This window comes from Oncorhynchus keta, chromosome 35 (assembly GCF_023373465.1).
Source record: "Oncorhynchus keta strain PuntledgeMale-10-30-2019 chromosome 35, Oket_V2, whole genome shotgun sequence".
Taxonomy (NCBI): Eukaryota; Metazoa; Chordata; class Actinopteri; order Salmoniformes; family Salmonidae; genus Oncorhynchus; species Oncorhynchus keta.
The window spans coordinates 3,745,147-3,770,504 of record NC_068455.1 but is presented as its reverse complement, the minus strand read 5'-3'; the positions used below and the strand labels follow the sequence as shown (position 1 = coordinate 3,770,504).

General features: G+C 44.0%; 2 protein-coding genes across 2 annotated transcripts in view; one reads left to right on the top strand and one right to left on the bottom strand.

Annotated features, from left to right (window-relative positions):
- LOC118369019 (probable carboxypeptidase X1) overlaps window positions 1-22,708 on the bottom strand; it is a 42,621-nt gene extending 19,913 nt beyond the window's left edge. Inside the window, exons 1-7 of the mRNA XM_052496037.1 lie at window positions 22,349-22,708; window positions 11,692-11,801; window positions 11,365-11,504; window positions 8,677-8,761; window positions 6,267-6,420; window positions 946-1,040; window positions 486-609 (exon numbers count right to left, since the gene is read on the bottom strand). Of these exons, the coding sequence (XP_052351997.1) occupies window positions 486-609; window positions 946-1,040; window positions 6,267-6,420; window positions 8,677-8,761; window positions 11,365-11,504; window positions 11,692-11,801; window positions 22,349-22,652 (1,012 nt within the window). The 5' untranslated portion in view covers window positions 22,653-22,708. The remainder of the gene's footprint in view (window positions 1-485; window positions 610-945; window positions 1,041-6,266; window positions 6,421-8,676; window positions 8,762-11,364; window positions 11,505-11,691; window positions 11,802-22,348) is intronic.
- A 255-nt stretch (window positions 22,709-22,963) lies between these two features.
- zmp:0000000662 (RING finger protein 145) overlaps window positions 22,964-25,358 on the top strand; it is a 32,979-nt gene continuing 30,584 nt past the window's right edge. Inside the window, exons 1-2 of the mRNA XM_052495836.1 lie at window positions 22,964-23,136; window positions 23,748-24,053. Coding sequence (XP_052351796.1) covers window positions 23,885-24,053 — 169 coding nt within the window. The 5' untranslated portion in view covers window positions 22,964-23,136; window positions 23,748-23,884. The remainder of the gene's footprint in view (window positions 23,137-23,747; window positions 24,054-25,358) is intronic.

The following is a 25,358-nucleotide window of genomic DNA, read 5'->3' as shown; positions in this document are numbered from 1 at the left end:
CAGGGCTGTTCATGAAACCCTGTTCTCAGGGCTGTTCATGAAGCCCTGTTCTCAGAGTTGTTTAAGAAGCCCTGTTCTCAGAGCTTCATGAACGTTACAGCTGATTTTGTTCCAGTGTGGTCCCTATGGGCCCTGGCAACAAAAAAAAGAAGAAGTAGTGCACTATATAGGGAATAGGGTGTCATAGGGCTCTGGTCTAAAGTAGTGCACTACATAGGGGATAGGGTGCCATAGGGCTCTGGTCTAAAGTAGTGCACTACATAGGGAATAGGGTGCCATAGGGCTCTGGTCTAAAGTAGTGCACTATATAGGGAATAGGGTGCCATAGGGCTCTGGTCTAAAGTAGTGCACTATATAGGGAATAGGGTGCCATAGGGCTCTGGTCTAAAGTAGTGCACTATATAGGGAATAGGGTGCCATAGGGATCTGGTCTAAAGTAGTGCACTATATAGGGGATAGGGTGCCATAGAAGACATCTTTCTGACCTAGTTCATGTTTTCCGGGGTTATCAGAGATCTCCATGACGTACAGCTTCAGTCCGGTGTAGCTCTTCCCAATGGTGTAGATGCGAGTGATACGAGGGCATTCTTCATTCACAGCCTTCATCAGCTGCAGAGAAGACAGACACACATCAGTGCTGGGACCTCATTGGACAGTAAAATTATGTGTTTTTATTGGATAAGCACTAAATACGTGTTTTTAAATAAAGAGGATATTGGATAAGCACTTACATATACAGAGGACAGTTACAGGTAGGACAGCTGTGTGTGTGTGTGTGTGTGTGTGTGTGTGTGTGTGTGTGTGTGTGTGTGTGTGTGTGTGTGTGTGTGTGTGTGTGTGTGTGTGTGTGTGTGTGTGTGTGTGTGTGTGTGTGTGAGTGAGTGAGTGAGTGAGTGAGTGAGTGAGTGAGTGAGAGAGCGTGTGTGTGTGTGTGTGAGATCTCACCTTCCTCATCTCCTTGTAGTTGTGGTGTCTGAAGTCCAGGTTATCTTTAGAGCCAGACAGTTTTTCAGAGAAGTGTTGCCAAACGTTGTCCGGATCTAAGAGAATGAAGACAGGGTTGATAAGATCTCTGTGTGTGTCCTTGACCAAGGGTCAAGATGACATGCCAGGGTGTGGGGTACCAGTCAATTCAGGACATACACTGACCTTCCAACTTGAAATGGAATTGAACCCAACCCTGTAACATGCTACTTTACAAGCCCAGTGTGTAGAGTTAAATGACAACACACTGGTTTAAATAGACTGTTCATACCATGACAGTAGTTGTTGTACCAGGGGATAAGCCTACCAGAATGCACTACCTGGTTTAAATAGGCTGTTGATACCATGACAGTAGTTGTTGTACCAGGGGATAAGCTGCCAGGCTGTTGATACCATGACAGTAGTTGTTGTACCAGGGGATAAGCCTACCAGGCTGTTGATACCATGACAGTAGTTGTTGTACCAGGGGATAAGCCTGCCAGGCTGTTGATACCATGACAGTAGTTGTTGTACCAGGGGATAAGCCTACCAGGCTGTTGATACCATGACAGTAGTTGTTGTACCAGGGGATAAGCCTGCCAGGCTGTTGATACCATGACAGTAGTTGCTTTACCAGGGGATAAGCCTACCAGGCTGTTGATACCATGTCAGTAGTTGTTGTACCAGGGGATAAGCCTGCCAGGCTGTTGATACCATAACAGTAGTTGTTGTACCAGGGGATAAGCTGCCAGGCTGTTGATACCATGACAGTAGTTGTTGTACCAGGGGATAAGCCTACCAGGCTGTTGATACCATGACAGTAGTTGTTGTACCAGGGGATAAGCCTGCCAGGCTGTTGATACCATGACAGTAGTTGCTTTACCAGGGGATAAGCCTACCAGGCTGTTGATACCATGACAGTAGTTGTTGTACCAGGGGATAAGCCTGCCAGGCTGTTGATACCATGACAGTAGTTGTTGTACCAGGGGATAAGCCTGCCAGGCTGTTGATACCATGACAGTAGTTGTTTTACCAGGGGATAAGCCTGCCAGCTACTGTCAGCCTACCAGTAGTTGTTGTACCAGGGGATAATCTTGAAATGGGCATGGTCTAATTGACTCGAACAACTAAAAGACAATGGGTATGGCCTAAAGACACAATGAGCATGGCCTAAAAATACAATGAGCATGGCCTACAATGAGCATGACCTAAAAACACAATGAGCATGACCTACAATGAGCATGACCTAAAAACACAATGAGCATGACCTAAAAACACAATGAGCATGGCCTAAAAACACAATGAGCATGACCTAAAAACACAATGAGCATGGCCTAAAAACACAATGAGCATGGCCTAAAAACACAATGAGCATGGCCTAAAAACACAATGAGCACGACCTAATAACACAATGAGCATGACCTACAATGAGCATGACCTAAAAACACAATGAGCATGGCCTACAATGAGCATGACCTAAAAACACAATGAGCATGACCTAATAACACAATGAGCATGACCTACAATGAGCATGGCCTAAAAACACAATGAGCATGACCTAATAACACAATGAGCATGACCTACAATGAGCATGACCTAAAAACACAATGAGCATGGCCTACAATGAGCATGGCCTAAAAACACAATGAGCATGGCCTAAAAACACAATGATCATGACCTAAAAACACAATGAGCATGGCCTACAATGAGCATGGCCTAAAAACACAATGAGCATGGCCTACAATGAGCATGACCTAAAGACACAATGAGCATGGCCTAAAAACACAATGATCATGACCTAAAAACACAATGAGCATGGCCTACAATGAGCATGGCCTAAAAACACAATGAGCATGGCCTACAATGAGCATGACCTAAAAACACAATGAGCATGGCCTAAAAACACAATGATCATGACCTAAAAACACAATGATCATGACCTAAAAACACAATGAGCATGGCCTAAAAACACAATGAGCATGGCCTAAAAACACAATGAGCATGGCCTAAAAACACAATGAGCATGGCCTACAATGAGCATGACCTAAAAACACAATGAGCATGACCTAAAAACACAATGAGCATGGCCTAAAAACACAATGAGCATGACCTAATATCACAATGAGCATGGCCTACAATGAGCATGACCTAAAAACACAATGAGCATGGCCTACAATGAGCATGGCCTAAAAACACAATGAGCATGGCCTACAATGAGCATGACCTAAAAACACAATGAGCATGGCCTAAAAACACAATGAGCATGGCCTAAAAACACAATGAGCATGGCCTAAAAACACAATGAGCATGGCCTAAAAACACAATGAGCATGGCCTAAAAACACAATGAGCATGGCCTACAATGAGCATGGCCTAAAAACACAATGAGCATGGCCTAAAAACACAATGAGCATGGCCTAAAAACACAATGAGCATGGCCTACAATGAGCATGACCTAAAAACACAATGAGCATGGCCTAAAAACACAATGAGCATGGCCTAAAAACACAATGAGCATGGCCTAAACACAATGAGCATGACCTAAAAACACAATGAGCATGACCTAAAAACACAATGAGCATGGACTAAAAACACAATGAGCATGGCCTAAAAACACAATGAGCATGGCCTAAAAACACAATGAGCATGGCCTAAAAACACAATGAGCATGGCCTACAATGAGCATGACCTAAAAACACAATGAGCATGGCCTAAAAACACAATGAGCATGGCCTAAAAACACAATGAGCATGGCCTAAAAACACAATGAGCATGGCCTACAATGAGCATGACCTAAAAACACAATGAGCATGGCCTAAAAACACAATGAGCATGGCCTAAAAACACAATGAGCATGGCCTACAATGAGCATGACCTAAAAACACAATGAGCATGGCCTAAAAACACAATGAGCATGGCCTAAAAACACAATGAGCATGGCCTAAACACAATGAGCATGACCTAAAAACACAATGAGCATGACCTAAAAACACAATGAGCATGACCTAAAAACACAATGAGCATGACCTAAAAACACAATGAGCATGACCTAAAAACACAATGAGCATGGACTAAAAACACAATGAGCATGGCCTAAAAACACAATGAGCATGGCCTAAAAACACAATGAGCATGGCCTAAAAACACAATGAGCATGGCCTAAAAACACAATGAGGATGGCCTAATAACACAATGAGCATGGCCTACAATGAGCATGACCTAAAAACACAATGAGCATGACCTAAAAACACAATGAGCATGGCCTAAAAACACAATGAGCATGGCCTAAAAACACAATGAGCATGGACTAAAAACACAATGAGCATGGCCTAAAAACACAATGAGCATGACCTAAAAACACAATGAGCATGGCCTAAAAACACAATGAGCATGACCTAAAAACACAATGAGCATGACCTACAATGAGCATGGCCTAAAAACACAATGAGCATGACCTAAAAACACAATGAGCATGACCTAAAAACACAATGAGCATGACCTAAAAACACAATGAGCATGACCTAAAAACACAATGAGCATGACCTAAAAACACAATGAGCATGACCTAAAAACACAATGAGCATGGCCTAAAAACACAATGAGCATGGCCTAAAAACACAATGAGCATGGCCTAAAAACACAATGAGCATGACCTAAAAACACAATGAGCATGGCCTAAAAACACAATGAGCATGGACTAAAAACACAATGAGCATGGCCTAAAAACACAATGAGCGTGGCCTAAAAACACAATGAGCGTGGCCTAAAAACACAATGAGCATGGCCTAAAAACACAATGAGCATGGCCTACAATGAGCATGACCTAAAAACACAATGAGCATGGCCTAAAAACACAATGAGCATGGCCTAAAAACACAATGAGCATGACCTAAAAACACAATGAGCATGGCCTAAAAACACAATGAGCATGACCTAAAAACACAATGAGCATGGCCTAAAAACACAATGAGCATGACCTAAAAACACAATGAGCATGACCTAAAAACACAATGAGCATGACCTAAAAACACAATGAGCATGACCTAAAAACACAATGAGCATGACCTAAAAACACAATGAGCATGACCTAAAAACACAATGAGCATGACCTAAAAACACAATGAGCATGACCTAAAAACACAATGAGCATGACCTAAAAACACAATGAGCATGACCTAAAAACACAATGAGCATGACCTAAAAACACAATGAGCATGACCTAAAAACACAATGAGCATGACCTAAAAACACAATGAGCATGACCTAAAAACACAATGAGCATGGCCTAAAAACACAATGAGCATGACCTAAAAACACAATGAGCATGGCCTAAAAACACAATGAGCATGACCTAAAAACACAATGAGCATGACCTAAAAACACAATGAGCATGACCTAAAAACACAATGAGCATGACCTAAAAACACAATGAGCATGACCTAAAAACACAATGAGCATGACCTAAAAACACAATGAGCATGACCTAAAAACACAATGAGCATGACCTAAAAACACAATGAGCATGACCTAAAAACACAATGAGCATGACCTAAAAACACAATGAGCATGACCTAAAAACATAGATCTACGTTTATCTTTCTTATTAACCAGAAAATCAATAATTATTTCCGGATGTTTATAAAAGTTAACTGGCTAAATCATCGATCCTGCTTTGTAGTAAACCCGTCTTCCAAGTGTAGTGTCGTTGCTCTTGTGTTACTGCATAGAACATATACAGAACATATACAGAACATATACAGAACATATACAGAACATATACATATACAGAACATATACAGAACATATACATATACAGAACATATACAGAACATATACAGAACATATACAGAACATATACAGAACATATACATATACAGAACATATACATATACAGAACATATACATATACAGAACATATACATATACAGAACATATACAGAACATATACATATACAGAACATATACAGAACATATACAGAACATATACAGAACATATACATATACAGAACATATACAGAACATATACAGAACATATACATATACAGAACATATACAGAACATATACAGAACATATACAGAACATATACATATACAGAACATATACAGAACATATACAGAACATATACAGAACATATACAGAACATATACATATACAGAACATATACAGGCTCCCATAGCCATATATGTCGGGACATTGAGGTTTCTGAATTGTGACGCATTTACATGACTCTGAAGTCAGGCCGAACTAAATATATGTCTCCGCATGCGCCAGTGTGCCAGATCAATCGTTCCATTACAACACACCTGGGAGGGGGCATCCCAGTACCTCTGCTCTGAGACAGATTGTCCCGTTCCAGTACCAGGTCTGGGGGTTGATGCGGATCCAACGAGCCACCGCGGGCTGAGGGAAGAGGGCCAGATAGGGTGTCTCAGGTTCATTTCGGGATCCAACAAACACCTACAGAAACAACACACACGTTTCAGCTTTAATCTACAGAAACAACACACGCTTCAGCTTTAATCTAGAGACAACACACACGTTTCAGCTTTAATCTACAGAAACAACACAGGTTTCAGCTTTAATCTACAGAAACAACACACGTTTCAGCTTTAATCTACAGAAACAACACAGGTTTCAGCTTTAATCTACAGAAACAACACAGGTTTCAGCTTTAATCTACAGAAACAACACACGTTTCAGCTTTAATCTCCAGAAACAACACACGTTTCAGCTTTAATCTCCAGAAACAACACACGTTTCAGCTTTAATCTACAGAAACAACACACGTTTCAGCTTTAATCTACAGAAACAACACACGTTTCAGCTTTAATCTACAGAAACAACACACACGTTTCAGCTTTAATCTACAGAAACAACACACACGTTTCAGCTTTAATCTAAAGAGACAACACACGTTTCAGATTTAAACTACAGAAACAACACACGTTTCAGCTTTAATCTACAGAAACAACACACGTTTCAGCTGTAATCTACAGAAACAACACACGTTTCAGCTTTAATCTAAAGAGACAACACACGTTTCAGATTTAAACTACAGAAACAACACACGTTTCAGCTTTAATCTACAGAAACAACACACACGTTTCAGCTTTAATCTAAAGAGACAACACACGTTTCAGATTTAAACTACAGAAACAACACACGTTTCAGCTTTAATCTACAGAAACAACACACGTTTCAGCTTTAATCTAAAGAGACAACACACGTTTCAGATTTAAACTACAGAAACAACACACGTTTCAGCTTTAATCTACAGAAACAACACACGTTTCAGATGTAATCTACAGAAACAACACACGTTTCAGCTGTAATCTACAGAAACAACACACGTTTCAGCTTTAATCTACAGAAACAACACACGTTTCAGCTGTAATCTACAGAAACAACACACGTTTCAGCTGTAATCTACAGAAACAACACACGTTTCAGCTGTAATCTACAGAAACAACACACGTTTCAGCTGTAATCTACAGAAACAACACACGTTTCAGCTTTGAACTTGTTTTCCTTGTTTTAACATGGAGATGCCCAATAATTAAAGGTATAAGAGTGCTTTGGCATTTTTTTAAATCTATATCCTAACTTCAATAGTCGGGGCGGCAGCGTAGCCTAGTGGTCAGAGCGTTGGACTAATAACCGGAATGGTTGCAAGTTCAAACCCCCGAGCTGACAAGGTACAAAATCTGTCGTTCTGCTCCACTGTTCCTAGGCTGTCATTGAAAATAAGAATTTGTTCTTAACTGACTTGCCTAGTTAAATAAAGGTAAAATTAAAATTTAAAAAAGTGTCAATGAACTCTACTCCTGAAATGGATTGACATCAACTGGGCTTCTGGACCACATGCTGATTTATCTACTCCAAATCAAGTCTGGACCTCTAAGCCAGTTCGTCATCTGATTTTCATTCTTCCAGGTCTAAACCTGGGACACCAGGTGGGTGATTCCCCTCTAATCAGGGACTGATTTAGACCTGGGACACCAGGTGGGTGATTCCCCCTCTAATCAGGGACTGATTTAGACCTGGGACACCAGGTGGGTGATTCCCCTCTAATCAGGGACTGATTTAGACCTGGGACACCAGGTGGGTGATTCCCCTCTAATCAGGGACTGGTTTAGGCCTGGGACACCAGGTGGGTGATTCCCCTCTAATCAGGGACTGATTTAGACCTGGGACACCAGGTGGGTGATTCCCCCTCTAATCAGGGCCTGATTTAGACCTGGGACACCAGGTGGGTGATTCCCCTCTAATCAGGGACTGATTTAGACCTGGGACACCAGGTGGGTGATTCCCCTCTAATCAGGGACTGATTTAGACCTGGGACACCAGGTGGGTGATTCTCCTCTAATCAGGGACTGATTTAGACCTGGGACACCAGGTGGGTGATTCCCCTCTAATCAGGGACTGGTTTAGACCTGGGACACCAGGTGGGTGATTCCCCTCTAATCAGGGACTGGTTTAGACCTGGGACACCAGGTGGTAAATCTGTCCCTTCAGGCTTGGATTTGAATTCCCCTGATCTACACCAACACGCCATGCTAGAATCCATATCATTCCATTCGTCACTCTTTTAACCTACAATCACTTTTGGAAAGTGAACACATTTTATATTCCTCAAATGGACGAACTAAGCAGCTTCCTTGACTCTCCAGTATGTTTAACGTCGACACGCCACAACCCTTCAGAGCGGCTCACCGCCTCCTCTGCTCCGTTCATGCAGGTCTTCCAGGTCTCGGAGTCGTTACTCAGCTGCACTTTGTAGGTTTCAACCCAGTCCCAGCTACAAAGACATTAACAAGGATTACACAACACATGAATGCTTTGGAAAATCTTATTACTATGTAATACATGTATAGTAACCGTATAGTAAACATATAGTAAAGGTATAGTAAATGTATAGTAAACATAGTAAATGTATAGTAAACATATAGTAAATGTATAGTAAAGGTATAGTAAAGGTATAGTTAATGTATAGTATACGTATAGTAAACATATAGTAAATGTATAGTAAAGGTATAGTAAAGGTATAGTAAAGGTATAGTAAACATATAGTAAATGTATAGTAAAGGTATAGTAAAGGTATAGTAAAGGTATAGTAAACATATAGTAAAGGTATAGTAAAGGTATAGTAAAGGTATAGTAAACATATAGTAAAGGTATAGTAAAGGTATAGTAAAGGTATAGTAAACATATAGTAAAGGTATAGTAAAGGTATAGTAAAGGTATAGTAAACATATAGTAAAGGTATAGTAAAGGTATAGTAAAGGTATAGTAAAGGTATAGTAAAGGTATAGTAAAGGTATAGTAAACATATAGTAAAGGTATAGTAAAGGTATAGTAAAGGTATAGTTATTGTATAGTATACGTATAGTATACATATAGTAAATGTATAGTAAAGGTATAGTTATTGTATAGTATACGTATAGTAAACATATAGTAAAGGTATAGTAAAGGTATAGTAAAGGTATAGTAAACATATAGTAAAGGTATAGTAAACATATAGTAAAGGTATAGTAAAGGTATAGTAAAGGTATAGTTATTGTATAGTATACGTATAGTATACATATAGTAAATGTATAGTAAACATATAGTTAAGGTATAGTAAAGGTATAGTAAAGGTATAGTAAAGGTATAGTTATTGTATAGTATACGTATAGTAAATGTATAGTAACCATATAGTTAAGGTATAGTAAACATAGTAAAGGTATAGTAAAGGTATAGTAAAGGTATAGTAAAGGTATAGTTATTGTATAGTATACGTATAGTAAATGTATAGTAACCATATAGTTAAGGTATAGTAAACATAGTAAAGGTATAGTAAAGGTATAGTAAACATATAGTAAAGGTATAGTAAAGGTATAGTACATGTATAGTATACATATAGTAAATGTATAGTAACCATATAGTTAAGGTATAGTAAACATAGTAAAGGTATAGTAAAGGTATAGTAAACATATAGTAAAGGTATAGTAAAGGTATAGTACATGTATAGTATACATATAGTAAATGTATAGTAACCATATAGTTAAGGTATAGTAAACATATAGTAAAGGTATAGTTATTGTATAGTATACGTATAGTATACATATAGTAAAGGTATAGTAAACATATAGTAAAGGTATAGTAAAGGTATAGTTAATGTATAGTATACGTATAGTAAATGTATAGTAAACATATAGTAAAGGTATAGTACATGTATAGTAAATGTATATGTATAGTACATGTATAGTAAATGTATAGTATATGTATATTAAACATATAGTAAAGGTAAAGTAAATGTATAGTAAACATATAGTAAAGGTAAAGTAAATGTATAGTATATGTATATTAAATGTATAGTAAACATATAGTAAAGACAAAGTAAATGTATAGTAAACATATAGTAAAGGTAAAGTAAATGTATAGTAAACATATAGTAAAGGTAAAGTAAATGTATAGTAAACATATAGTAAAGGTATAGTACACATACAGCAAACATATAGTAAAGGTATAGTATATGTACAGTATATCTCTGGATACAGCCCAACCCTAATAAATATTCTGACCTTTTTAACTAGGTCGTCTCTAAATTCATAGATCCCAGTCACGACTATGTGTCTCTATGTGTAGGCTATGCCCCATACTACTCCTGTTTCCCCTGCCAGCACCCCTTCTACTTCTGGTCCCCCTGCCAGCACCCCTTCTTCTCCTGGTCCCCCTGCCAGTACCCCTTCTTCCCCTGGTCCCCCTGCCAGCACCCCTTCTACTTCTGGTCCCCCTGCCAGCACCCCTTCTTCTCCTGGTCCCCCTGCTAGTACCCCTTCTTCCCCTGGTCCCCTGCCAGCACCCCTTCTTCCCCTGGTCCCCCTGCCAGCACCCCTTCTACTTCTGGTCCCCCTGCCAGCACCCCTTCTTCTCCTGGTCCCCCTGCCAGTACCCCTTCTTCCCCTGGTCCCCCTGCCAGTACCCCTTCTTCCCCTGGTCCCCTGCCAGCACCCCTTCTTCCCCTGGTCCCCCTGCCAGCACCCCTTCTACTTCTGGTCCCCCTGCCAGCACCCCTTCTTCTCCTGGTCCCCCTGCCAGTACCCCTTCTTCCCCTGGTCCCCCTGCCAGCACCCCTTCTTTCCCTGGTCCCCCTGCCAGCACCCCTTCTTCCCCTGGTCCCCCTGCCAGCACCCCTTCTACTTCTGGTCCCCCTGCCAGTACCCCTTCTTCTCCTGGTCCCCCTGCCAGTACCCCTTCTTCTCCTGGTCCCCCTGCCAGCACCCCTTCTACTTCTGGTCCCCCTGCCAGCACCCCTTCTTCTCCTTGTCCCCCTGCCAGTACCCCTTCTTCTCCTGGTCCCCCTGCCAGCACCCCTTCTTCCCCTGGTCCCCCACACAGCACCCGGCCTGTCTGACCTACCTCCAGATGGAGTTGCGTCCCTGCAGGATGACTCCTGTGAACAGCGTGGGGCGCAGAGCATCCACCTGCAGCCACTGGTGCTGGTCCTCATACTTAGCACACCACGCGCCATCATACATGTCTCCATCCTCGATACCTGACTGGACTCACACACACAACACACACAACACACAACACACACAAAATAGCTCAAAGTGTTTTTCAGGAAGCATTCTGCAATAAAATGACCGGTAAACTTATCATTGTATTTAGGAAGCAGATCACAAGGAGAATAACAACTAAGTACTTGGTGGCTATAATATATGAATATCTAGACTATAGACACACCTGTATATTGAGTCTTGCCCTGTGAGGGCCAAGTCCCATACGCAGGTAGGATGAAGCCTGGAACTGGCTGTCATCAACCCTCAGTGACTTCAGACCCAGCGGGGGACAGTCTGGAGAGGTTACAACACATGGAGGATCAGGGATAGCCATCATGCCACTCCTTTGCCACATCTTGTCATGTATGGCATTTAAAAAATAAAAAAAGCATATATTTAACCTTTATTTAACTAGGTAATTCAGTTAAGAACCAATTCTTATTTACAATGACAGCCTAGGAACAGTTGGTTTACTGCCTTGTTCAGAACGACAGATTTCGGGGATTCAATCTAGCAACTCTCCGGTTACTGGTCCAACGCTCTAACCACTAGGCTACCTGCTGGTTACTGGTCCAACGCTCTAACCACTAGGCTACCTGCTGGTTACTAGTCCAACGCTCTAACCACTAGGCTACCTGCTGGTTACTGGTCCAACGCTCTAACCACTAGGCTACCTGCTGGTTACTAGTCCAACGCTCTAACCACTAGGCTACCTGCTGGTTACTGGTTACTAGGCTACCTGCTGGTTACTGGTCCAACGCTCTAACCACTAGGCTACCTGCCGGTTACTGGTCCAACTCTCTAACCACTAGGCTACCGTACCGGTTACTGGTCCAACGCTCTAACCACTAGGCTACCTGCTGGTTACTGGTCCAACGCTCTAACCACTAGGCTACCTGCTGGTTACTAGTCCAACGCTCTAACCACTAGGCTACCTGCTGGTTACTGGTCCAACGCTCTAACCACTAGGCTACCTGCTGGTTACTGGTCCAACGCTCTAACCACTAGGCTACCTGCTAACCACTGCTGGTTACTGGTCCAACTCTCTAACCACTAGGCTACCTTGCCGGTTACTGGTCCAACACTCTAACCACTAGGCTACCTGCCGGTTACTGGTCCAACGCTCTAACCACTAGGCTACCTGCTGGTTACTGGTCCAACGCTCTAACCACTAGGCTACCTGCTGGTTACTAGTCCAACGCTCTAACCACTAGGCTACCTGCTGGTTACTGCTCCCAACTACCTGCTGGTTAACCACCACTAGGCTACCTGCTGGTTACTGGTCTGGCTACCTGCTGGTTACTGGTCCAACCACTAGGCTAACCTGCCGGTTACTGGTCCAACTCTCTAACCACTAGGCTACCTGCTGGTTACTAGTCCAACGCTCTAACCACTAGGCTACCTGCTGGTTACTGGTCCAACGCTCTAACCACTAGGCTACCTGCCGGTTACTGGTCCAACTCTCTAACCACTAGGCTACCTGCCTCTAACCACTAGGCTACCTGCCGGTTACTGGTCCAACTCTCTAACCACTAGGCTACCTTGCCGGTTACTGGTCCAACACTCTAACCACTAGGCTACCTGCACTGGTCCAACGCTCTAACCACTGGGCTACCTGCTGGTTACTAGTCCAACGCTCTAACCACTAGGCTACCTGCTGGTTACTGTCCAACGCTCTAACCACTAGGCTACCTGCTGGTTACTGGTCCAACGCTCTAACCACTAGGCTACTCTGGTTAAGTCCAACTCTCTAACCACTAGACTACCTGCTGGTTACTAGTCCAACTCTCTAACCACTAGGCTACCTGCTGGTTACTAGTCCAACTCTCTAACCACTAGACTACCTGCTGGTTACTAGTCCAACGCTCTAACCACTAGGCTACCTGCTGGTTACTGGTCCAACGCTCTAACCACTAGGCTACCTGCTGGTTACTGGTCCAACGCTCTAACCACTAGGCTACCCTGCCGCATAACATGGAGTTGAAATGATAGCACAACTAGATCTGGGACCAGGCTAGATCAGGGCTGTGTTCCAGACACCCAGACGTCTCTGATCCGTGTAGATGATCAGATCTTAACTGGAGAAGTGTTTAACATCTCAGGAACCACAAACAATCCCATTACCTGCACAGACCTGCACAGAATACCTGGAATGCACCCACTATCTCAAAGCAGGATGTCTGTGCCTCGGTGTGTGTGTGTGCCTCGGTGTGCCTGTTCCCTTGGTGTGTGCCTGTGCTTCAGTGTGTCTGTGTGCCTCGGTGTGTCTGTGTGCCTCGGTGTGTCTGTGTGCCTCAGTGTGCCTGTGTGCCTCGGTGTGCCTGTGTGCCTCGGTGTGCCTGTGCCTCGGTGTGTGTGTGTGCCTGTGCCTCGGTGTGCCTGTGCCTCGGTGTGTGTGTGTGTGTGTGCCTCGGTGTGCCTGTGCCTCGGTGTGTGTGTGTGCCTCGGTGTGTGTCTGTGCCTCGGTGTGTGTGTGCCTGTGCCTCGGTGTGCCTGTGCCTCGGTGTGTGTCTGTGCCTCGGTGTGCCTTTGCCCTGGTGTGCCTGTGCCTCGGTATGTCTTTGCCCCGGTGTGCCTGTGCCTCGGTGTGTGTCTGTGCCTCGGTGTGCCTTTGCCCTGGTGTGCCTGTGCCTCGGTGTGTCTGTGCCTCGGTGTGCCTTTGCCCTGGTGTGCCTGTGCCTCGGTGTGTCTGTGCCTTGGTGTGCCTTTGCCCTGGTGTGTCTGTGCCTCGGTGTGTCTGTGCCTCGGTGTGTCTTTGCCACGGTGTGCCTGTGCCTCGGTGTGCCTGTGCCTCGGTGTGCCTGTGCCTCGGTGTGTCTTTGCCTCGGTGTGCCTGTGCCTCGGTGTGCCTGTGCCTGGTGTGTGTCCTGTGCCTCGGTGTGCCTGTGCCTCGGTGTGCCTGTGCCTCGGTGTGCCTGTGCCTCGGTGTGCCTGTGCCTCGGTGTGCCTGTGCCCCGGTGTGCCTGTGCCCCGGTGTGCCTGTGCCTCGGTGTGTCTGTGCCTCGGTGTGTCTGTGCCTCGGTGTGTCTGTGCCTCGGTGTGTCTGTGCCCCGGTGTGTCTGTGCCTCGGTGTGCCTGTGCCTCGGTGTGCCTGTGCCTCGGTGTGTCTGTGCCTCGGTGTGTCTACAGGGTTCGGGAGAAGGCAGTTATGTTCAATGGCAGCAGGAGAGAAAGTCATGTATGTTTTGAGAGACAAACTGGCTGTCAGAGATAATGTAGAAATGTGAAGTTGCAGAAGAGGTTGAGTGCATGAGTTCCTTACGTTCCCCTCAGGATCTGAAATATGTCTAATCCTCCTCTTAGTCAGTTCTCTGGAAGTGTACAGGAACTCACAGCCCCCTTCCCCTTGTAGTGTGTGTGTGTGTGTGTGTGTGTGTGTGTGTGTGTGTGTGTGTGTGTGTGTGTGTGTGTGTGTGTGTGTGTGTGTGTGTGTGTGTGTGTGTGTGTGTGTGTGTGTGTGTGTGTGTGTGTGTGTGTGTGTGTGTGTGTGTGTGTGACAAAAAGACTTCCCTGGAAGTTGAGGAGAACCCGTTCCTCCCTCCCTCCCTCACATACACACCCCACTCCTCGTACGGGGGAGTCAGTGTAGTGGGAGTGCAGAGCATTGGGCTGGAGATCAGTGAACCAGGAAGGAACAGAGCATCATGCAGAGCTGGGATGTAATACTAGACTCAGACAGGGTTATAGTCAGGACAGACCTGTTACGTAATACTAGACTCAGTCAGACAGGGTTATAGTCAGGACAGACCTGTTACGTAATACTAGACTCAGTCAGACAGGGTTATAGTCAGGACAGACCTGTTACGTAATACTAGACTCAGTTAGACAGGGTTATAGTCAGGGCAGAGCTGTTACGTAATACTAGACTCAGTTAGACAGGGTTATAGTCAGGACAGAGCTGTTACGTAATACTAGACTCAGTTAGACAGGGTTATAGTCAGGGCAGAGCTGTTACGTAATACTAGACTCAGTTAGACAGGGTTATAGTCAGGGCAGAGCTGTTACGTAATACTAGACTCAGTTAGACAGGGTTATAGTCAGGGCAGAGCTGTTACGTAATACTAGACTCAGTTAGACAGGGTTATAGTCAGGGCAGAGCTGGGATGTAATACTAGACTCAGTTAGACAGGGTTATAGTCAGGGCAGAGCTGGGATGTAATACTAGACTCAGTTAGACAGGGTTATAGTCAGGGCAGAGCTGGGATGTAATACTAGACTCAGTTAGACAGGGTTATAGTCAGGGCAGAGCTGTTACGTAATACTAGACTCAGTTAGACAGGGTTATAGTCAGGGCAGAGCTGGGATGTAATACTAGACTCAGTTAGACAGGGTTATAGTCAGGGCAGAGCTGGGATGTAATACTAGACTCAGTTAGACAGGGTTATAGTCAGGGCAGAGCTGGGATGTACTACTAGACTCAGTTAGACAGGGTTATAGTGAGGACAGAGCTGTTACAGACTCAGTTAGACTTATTGAGGACAGTAATACTAGACTCAGTTAGACAGGGTTATAGTCAGGGCAGAGCTGGGATGTACTACTAGACTCAGTCAGACAGGGTTATAGTCAGGACAGAGCTGGGATGTACTACTAGACTCAGTTAGACAGGGTTATAGTCAGGGCAGAGCTGGGATGTAATATGAGACTCAGTTAGACAGGGTTATAGTCAGGGCAGAGCTGGGATGTAATACTAGACTCAGTTAGAGGGTTATAGTCAGGGTGGGATGTATAGACTCAGTTAGACAGGGTTATAGTCAGGGCAGAGCTGTTACGTAATACTAGACTCAGTTAGACAGGGTTATAGTCAGGACAGAGCTGGGATGTAATACTTGACTCAGTTAGACAGGGTTATAGTCAGGGCAGAGCTGGGATGTACTACTAGACTCAGTTAGACAGGGTTATAGTCAGGGCAGAGCTGGGATGTACTACTAGACTCAGTTAGACAGGGTTATAGTGAGGACAGAGCTGTTAGAATACTAGACTCAGTTAGACAGGGTTATAGTCAGGGCAGAGCTGGGATGTAATACTAGACTCAGTTAGACAGGGTTATAGTCAGGGCAGAGCTGGGATGTAATATGAGACTCAGACAGGGTTATAGTCAGGGCAGAGCTGGGATGTAATACTTGACTCAGTTAGACAGGGTTATAGTCAGGGCAGAGCTGGGATGTAATATGAGACTCAGTTAGACAGGGTTATAGTCAGGGCAGAGCTGGGATGTAATACTTGACTCAGTTAGACAGGGTTATAGTCAGGACAGAGCTGTTACGTAATACTAGACTCAGTTAGACAGGGTTATAGTCAGGGCAGAGCTGGGATGTAATACTAGACTCAGTTAGACAGGGTTATAGTCAGGACAGAGCTGTTACGTAATACTAGACTCAGTTAGACAGGGTTATAGTCAGGGCAGAGCTGGGATGTACTACTAGACTCAGTTAGACAGGGTTATAGTCAGGGCAGAGCTGGGATGTACTACTAGACTCAGTTAGACAGGGTTATAGTCAGGGCAGAGCTGGGATGTAATATGAGACTCAGACAGGGTTATAGTCAGGGCAGAGCTGGGATGTAATACTTGACTCAGTTAGACAGGGTTATAGTCAGGGCAGAGCTGGGATGTAATACTAGACTCAGTTAGACAGGGTTATAGTCAGGGCAGAGCTGGGATGTAATACTAGACTCAGTTAGACAGGGTTATAGTCAGGGCAGAGCTGGGATGTAATACTAGACTCAGTTAGACAGGGTTATAGTCAGGGCAGAGCTGGGATGTACTACTAGACTCAGTTAGACAGGGTTATAGTCAGGGCAGAGCTGGGATGTAATACTAGACTCAGTTAGACAGGGTTATAGTCAGGGCAGAGCTGGGATGTAATACTAGACTCAGTTAGACAGGGTTATAGTCAGGGCAGAGCTGGGATGTAATACTAGACTCAGTTAGACAGGGTTATAGTCAGGGCAGAGCTGGGATGTAATACTAGACTCAGTTAGACAGGGTTATAGTCAGGGCAGAGCTGGGATGTAATATGAGACTCAGTTAGACAGGGTTATAGTCAGGGCAGAGCTGGGATGTAATACTAGACTCAGTTAGACAGGGTTATAGTCAGGGCAGAGCTGTTACGTAATACTAGACTCAGTTAGACATGGTTATAGTCAGGGCAGACCTGTTACGTAATACTAGACTCAGTTAGACAGGGTTATAGTCAGGGCAGAGCTGGGATGTAATATGAGACTCAGACAGGGTTATAGTCAGGGCAGAGCTGGGATGTAATACTAGACTCAGTTAGACAGGGTTATAGTCAGGGCAGAGCTGGGATGTAATACTAGACTCAGTTAGACAGGGTTATAGTCAGGGCAGAGCTGGGATGTAATACTAGACTCAGTTAGACAGGGTTATAGTCAGAGCTGGGATGTAATATGAGACTCAGTTAGACAGGGTTATAGTCAGGGCAGAGCTGGGATGTAATACTAGACTCAATTAGACAGGGTTATAGTCAGGGCAGAGCTGGGATGTAATACTAGACTCAGTTAGACAGGGTTATAGTCAGGGTAGAGCTGGGATGTAATACTAGACTCAGTTAGACAGGGTTATAGTCAGGGCAGAGCTGGGATGTAATAGACTCAGTTAGACAGGGTTATAGTCAGGGCAGAGCTGGGATGTAATAGACTCAGTTAGACAGGGTTATAGTCAGGGCAGAGCTGGGATGTAATATGAGACTCAGTTAGACAGGGTTATAGTCAGGGCAGAGCTGGGATGTAATACTAGACTCAATTAGACAGGGTTTATATATGACCAGAGCCTATAGGAAAGAAGTGCACTATAAAGGGAACAAGGTGCCAGAGAGACGCAGAAAAGGGAGTCAACTGAGACTTATAGTGTGTATCACAGCGCCGGAGAAGATGGCTGACGTTTTACGTGCTCCTTACCAAGCGTGGTTGTTTTTTCTTCGTTTTTTTCCCCCGTTGTTTGTAACTTCTTTTCTTTCTCTTCTTTTTTAAACTTCTTTTGTACATAATGTTACTGCTACCGAAAATAACTTCTGGACATCAGAACAGAGATGATTCACCACGAACTGGCGCAAGCTTTTTTTTTTTTTTACGAGTGTGACGAGATCGACGGGAAGGACATACTGCTTTCCCGGGAACATGCCCAAATCCCGGTCATTTGCGTGAAGAGAGGACGGGGCTCGGGCCGGCTTCATGGCACCTGGCTCGATGCCCACTCTAGCCCGGGCCGATACGAGGCGCTGCGATGTAACGCACCGGGCTATGCCTGCGCACCAGGGACACCGTGCGCCTCACGTAATAACACGGTGCCTGCCCGGTCCACCTCTCTCCACGGTAAGCACGGGGAGTTGGCTCAGGTCTCTTACCTGACTTAGCCACACTCCCCGTGTTCACCCCAAGACATTTTGGGGGCTGCCTCTCGTCCCAGCCGCGCTGCCGTGCTGCCTCCTCATACCACCGCCGCTCAGCTTTCGCTGCCTCCAGCTCTGCTTTGGGGCGGCGATATTCCCCAGCCTGTGCCCAGGGTCCTTCTCCGTCCAGAATCTCTTCCCATGTCCATGAGTCCATAGATTTCTGCTGCTGCCCGATACCACGCTGCTTGGTCCTTTGGTGGTGGGTGATTCTGTAACGGATTTCAACCTCTTCGTCTTCCTCTTCTGAGGAGGAGTAGCAAAGATCGGACCAATACGCAGCGTGGTAAGTGTCCGTGATACTTTAATAATCACTGAACACGACTCAATAAAAAAATAACAAAGTGAATGGAAATGAAAAAAAACCGAAATGGTGACACAAACAACAAAACAGGAAACAATCACCCACCAAACACCGGTGGGAAATGGCTGCCTAAGTATGATTCTCAATCAGAGACAACTAAAGACACCTGCCTCTGATTGAGAACCCATACCAGGCCAAACACAAAACACAACATAGAAAAACTAACATAGACAACCCTCCCAACTCACGCCCTGACCATACTAAAACAAAGACATAACAAAAGGTCAGAACGTGACAACCTGCTATGAGACTCTAAATTGAGCTCAGGTGCATCCTGTTTCCATTGATCATCCTTGAGAAGTTTCTACAACTTGATTGCAGTCCACTTGTAGTAAATTCTATTGATTGGACATGATTTGGAAAGGCACACACCTGTCTATATAAGGTCATACAGTTGACAGTACATGTCAGAGCAAAAAACAAGCTATCAGGTGGAAGGAATTGTCCGTAGAGCTCCGAGACAGGATTGTGTCTAGGCACAGATCTGGGGAAGGGTACCAACACATTTCTGCAGCATTGAAGGTCCCCAAGAACACAGTGGCCTCCATCATTCTTAAATGGAAGAAGTTTGGAACCACGAAGACTCTTCCCAGAGCTGGCCGCCCAGACAAACTGTGCAATCAGGGGAGAAGGAGAGGTGACCAAGAACCCAATGATCACTCTGACAGAGCTCTAGAGTTCCTCTGTGGAGATGGGAGAAACTTCCAGAAGAACAACCATCTCTACGGTAACCCACCAATCAGGCCTTTATGGTAGTGGCCAGACGGAAGCCACTCCTCAGTTAAAGGCACATGACGGCCCGCTGGGAGTTTACCAAAACACACCTAAAGGACTCTCAGACAAATTAGAAACAAGATTTTCTGTTCTGATGAAACCAAGATTGAACTATCTGGCCTGAATGCTAAGCGTCTGGAGGAAACCTGGCACCATCCCTACGGTGAAGCATGGTGGTGGCAGCATCATGTCTGGAGGAAACCTGGCACCATCCCTACGGTGAAGCATGGTGGTGGCAGCATCATGTCTGGAGGAAACCTGGCACCATCCCTACGGTGAAGCATGGTGGTGGCAGCATCATGTCTGGAGGAAACCTGGCACCATCCCTACGGTGAAGCATGGTGGTGGCAGCATCATGTCTGGAGGAAACCTGGCACCATCCCTACGGTGAAGCATGGTGGTGGCAGCATCATCATGCTGTGGGGATTTTTCATCGGTAGGAACTGGGAGACTAAACACGATCGATGGGAAAGACGAACGGAGCAAAGTACAGAGAGATCCTTGATGAAAACCTGCTCCAGAGCGCTCAGGACCTCAGACAATGCAGAAGTCTTATCCAGGCTTACAAATTGGTGCATTCACAAGTCAGTCACTTTAAATGTGCATCTAAATCTTAAAGTGGAAGGATTACCCTATCCTAGGTATTCCTTAAAGAGCAGGTGTCTCCGGACTGGAACTCCGATGTCCTGGCGGAATGCAGAAGTGGCTTAGGAACAAGTCTCTGAATGTCCTTGAGTGGCCAAGCCAGAGCCCGGACTGGAACCCGATCGAACGTCTCTTGTGAGACCTGAAAATAGCTGTGCATTGACACTCCCCATCCAACCTGACAAAGCTTGAGAGGATCTGCAGAAAGAAATGGGAGAAACTCCCCAAATACAGGTGTGCCAAGCTTGTAGTGTCATACCCAAGAAGACTTGAGGCTGTAATCGCTGCCAAAGGTGCAAAGTACTGAGTAAAGGGTTTGAATACTTATTTATGATTATTTGTGATTTACATAATGAGGAGATGGCACCTGGGTACCCACTTCTATAAACCAATGAGAAGATGGGAGAGGCAGGACTTGCAGCCGCGATCTGCGTCAGAAATAGAAAGGACTTGTATTTTAGCCCTTGGCAACGCAGAGGCTCGTTGACGCGCGCGAGTAGTGTGGGTGCAATAATTGAATAACATGGATTTCTAGATGTATTTTGCAGTGCACGTGAGCGGTGCGGTCTAGCGAGCGGTCTAGTCAGCCTGTAAGGAGTGCCAAAGGGGCCGTATTCAAGCGATTATTATGTTTTTTTTTTGTAAATTATTATTATTATTATTATTATTACATTATTAAAGTAACTGCACTGTGAAAATCTCACGTTTAAAAGTTAATATTCTGTTGACTCATATCCAAATAATGTTGTTGACTCGTCCTTAGTCGTATTTGTGGCCAAAGCATAAATTGGAGAAGAAGAAAAAAAAACACTTCAAAAACCCCACCTCAAACTTGTATCTCAAACAGACGTTTGAAAAATGCTTGCTATTTCCTCATATGGAAATACTCCTCGGGAGGATAAACTGACCAATCAGCGGTCTTGAGGAGGATGCGCGAGACAATCAGCAATCTATTAACGTTATTATTTTTAATGACTGGTTTCCGCACACACCATTCAGACATAACATGTAAGTAATTATAGGTCCTATTTCATTGAAATCTGGAAACACTGGGCAGTTACTTTAAATAATTATATTACACAAGTATTATAATGATATTATCAAATTAATTCTTATTAAGTTATAAGGACTTAGCTAGAAATTCATGCTTTACATCAATAACAGCTTAATAAGCCTAAGTGATACCGGCAAGTCTTTATTTTCTTCAAAGTTTATATCAAGAACAAGAATGTGTAATATATATATATATATATATATATACAGAAGGAAAGGAAGTAGTGACTGTATCTGGTAGAATGACAGTATTCGACCGACTGTTACATGACTGCTGATGTAGCCTTGTTAAATGCATTCATTACAGGCTACTAGGTTACTCCTGCACATACAGAACCAATTACTGAGACAGTCATCCTGCTGAAAACCTTCTGCTACAGAATGCTAATAGCCTACCGTGCAACTGTGAAACGCACACACAAAAAAAACCCGTATGAACTAAATAAACCATTATTAAAGTAGAGAACATCTATCCGTGCACAAAAAGAAAAGTTGAGAAAATCCCCCCCATGGCATGCACAATGTCATTCAGTTAAATGCTGACGTATGTACATTTCAGAATAAATTCATTTGCAAAGAGGACGAGGTAATACATTTACCAGGTTCTTTCTTTGCGTCTGCTGTGCCATTTGTGGTGTCATGTTTTCCATCCTCGTCTTGATCGATGCGCTTGTCATCTGCAGTTTTCTTTCGCATATTTTTCTTTCCCAAAACTGGTTTATTGGCTGCGGTGGTGGTGGTGGTGGAGAATAATGAGAACACAGGCGTCTTAAAAGCTATCGTTCTGTTAACAGTAGAGTTCAATGTCATGTTAACGGCTGGGACAGTTGCATTAAATTCGCTGACCTCGTCCGTTTTCACGACAAAAACTATTGCAGACAAAATGCACAATATCTTGGCCATTCTCTTTCTGTGCTTGAAACATAGAGCTGTCCACTTAAACCCACAAGCGCTCCGTATTTATAAAACCGTAATATATCAATAAGCTGCACACATTACCGTAAAACCTACAGTACGGGTATATATAACGTTTTTTAAAAAGAGAGCACACGCGAGAAATAGAGCATTGTTGCATTTGATTTTATTCCGATTTCAGAGGCTGTCTTACTTGATTATAGCTTTATTTCAATGATTGACTTTTAATTTTGAAAGAGACACATCTAATTTGGTAAAAAAAATGTAAAAACCGACGTATGACGCGTCATCGGCATATGACGTTTATCCCGGAAATGGCCACGCAAGCGACTGGACTGTTTGGAGAACCATAACAACTCTAGCTAGATAATTGTCCATTTTCATTTTACAACATGCTGTCAGAAGAAGGATATTAGCTTCATTTACAGTATCATATGCGTTTCGTTGGATATCGTTCGTGGTTTTACAACCGGTACAACTTATTTTGAAATGTTGCCACTATGACAGAAGGGTGATATCAGAATCAAAAGTAGCTAGCTACAATGCTAACGTCTTAGCATGTTGTAATAACATCTGGTTCTAGCTACAATGCTAACGTCTTAGCATGTTGTAATAACATCTGGTTCTAGCTAGCTACAATGCTAACGTCTTAGCATGTTGTAATAACATCTGGTTCTAGCTAGCTACAATTAAATGCTGTGGTATAGCTGTTGTCCTCCGACATAAATAGACCGAGATGTAGTTTGTTGACAAACGTGTCATTACTAAGGAACGTAAGACGTAAAGCAGTTAACTAGGGGTCAAGGGGTCACTTCGGGTTGTGCACCTTCAATGTCAATAGTCCCATTATGTCACGTGGATGGATACTTGTGGCAGAAAACAAGGCCGTCGCTTTCAAAGCCAACTAATAGATTTCACCAGTAGGACGACGGTCATTGGTAGACAGATTGATAGTTTGTTGTTGTCAACTTTGATGTTGATCATGTCAGTAAATGTCAATGGTATTGCCTGACTGTGTGTGTGTGTGTGTGTGTGTGTGTGTGTGTGTGTGTGTGTGTGTGTGTGTGTGTGTGTGTGTGGCAGGTTAATAACCAACCATGAAGAGGGACCAGTCAGATGGACAGACATACCTGCCTCTCTTCTCTAACCATGTGACAAAATAATTCTGCTCACCAAACATTTTTCTACCACGCCAAAAGGGGACGAATTATTATCTCAAGATGCCTCGGTTGGAAGACGTCGCCAACATTGTTCTGAGGGTGCCAAGCATCCTGGTACTGGACTTGCTCTATAAATGTGACATTGATAGCTTCACAGAGCACCTCAGGGCGAAGAACGAAGACATGCTCTTCAAATACAAATATGTTATCTGGAACCTCTATTACCTAGGTAACATTCATACACATCAGCTACGTCCCAAATGGCACCATAGGGCCCTGGTCAACAGTAGTGTACTATATAGGGAATAGGGCCCTGGTCAACAGTAGTGCTCTATATAGGGAATAGGGCCCTGGTCAACAGTAGTGTTCTATATAGGGAATAGGGCCCTGGTCAACAGTAGTGCTCTATATAGGGAATAGGGCCCTGGTCAACAGTAGTGTTCTATATAGGGAATAGGGCTCTGGTCAACAGTAGTGCTCTATATAGGGAATAGGGCTCTGGTCAACAGTAGTGTTCTATATAGGGAATAGGGCTCTGGTCAACAGTAGTGCTCTATATAGGGAATAGGGCTCTGGTCAACAGTAGTGTTCTATATAGGGAATAGGGCCCTGGTCAACAGTAGTGTTCTTTATAGGGAATAGGGCTCTGGTCAACAGTAGTGCTCTATATAGGGAATAGGGCTCTGGTCAACAGTAGTGTTCTATATAGGGAATAGGGCTCTGGTCAACAGTAGTGCTCTATATAGGGAATAGGGCTCTGGTCAACAGTAGTGTTCTATATAGGGAATAGGGCTCTGGTCAACAGTAGTGTTCTATATAGGGAATAGGGCTCTGGTCAACAGTAGTGTTCTATATAGGGAATAGGGCTCTGGTCAACAGTAGTGTTCTTTATAGGGAATAGGGCTCTGGTCAACAGTAGTGTTCTATATAGGTAATAGGGCCCTGGTCAACAGTAGTGTTCTATATAGGGAAAAAGGGCCCTGGTCAACAGTAGTGTTCTATATAGGGAATAGGGCTCTGGTCAACAGTAGTGTTCTATATAGGGAATAGGGCTCTGGTCAACAGTAGTGTTCTATATAGGGAATAGGGCTCTGGTCAACAGTAGTGTTCTATATAGGGAATAGGGTCCTGGTCAACAGTAGCGTACTATATAGGGAATAGGGCTCTGGTCAACAGTAGTGTTCTATATAGGGAATAGGGCCCTGGTCAACAGTAGTGTTCTATATAGGGAATAGGGCTCTGGTCAACAGTAGTGTTCTATATAGGGAATAGGGCCCTGGTCAACAGTAGTGTTCTATATGGGGAATAGGGCCCTGGTCAACAGTAGTGTTCTATATAGGGAATAGGGCTCTGGTCAACAGTAGTGTTCTATATAGGGAATAGGGCTCTGGTCAACAGTAGTGTTCTATATAGGGTCCTGGTCAACAGTAGTGTTCTATATAGGGCCCTGGTCTACAGTAGTGTTCTATATAGGGTCCTGGTCAACAGTAGTGTTCTATATAGGGAATAGGGCCCTGGTCAACAGTAGTGTTCT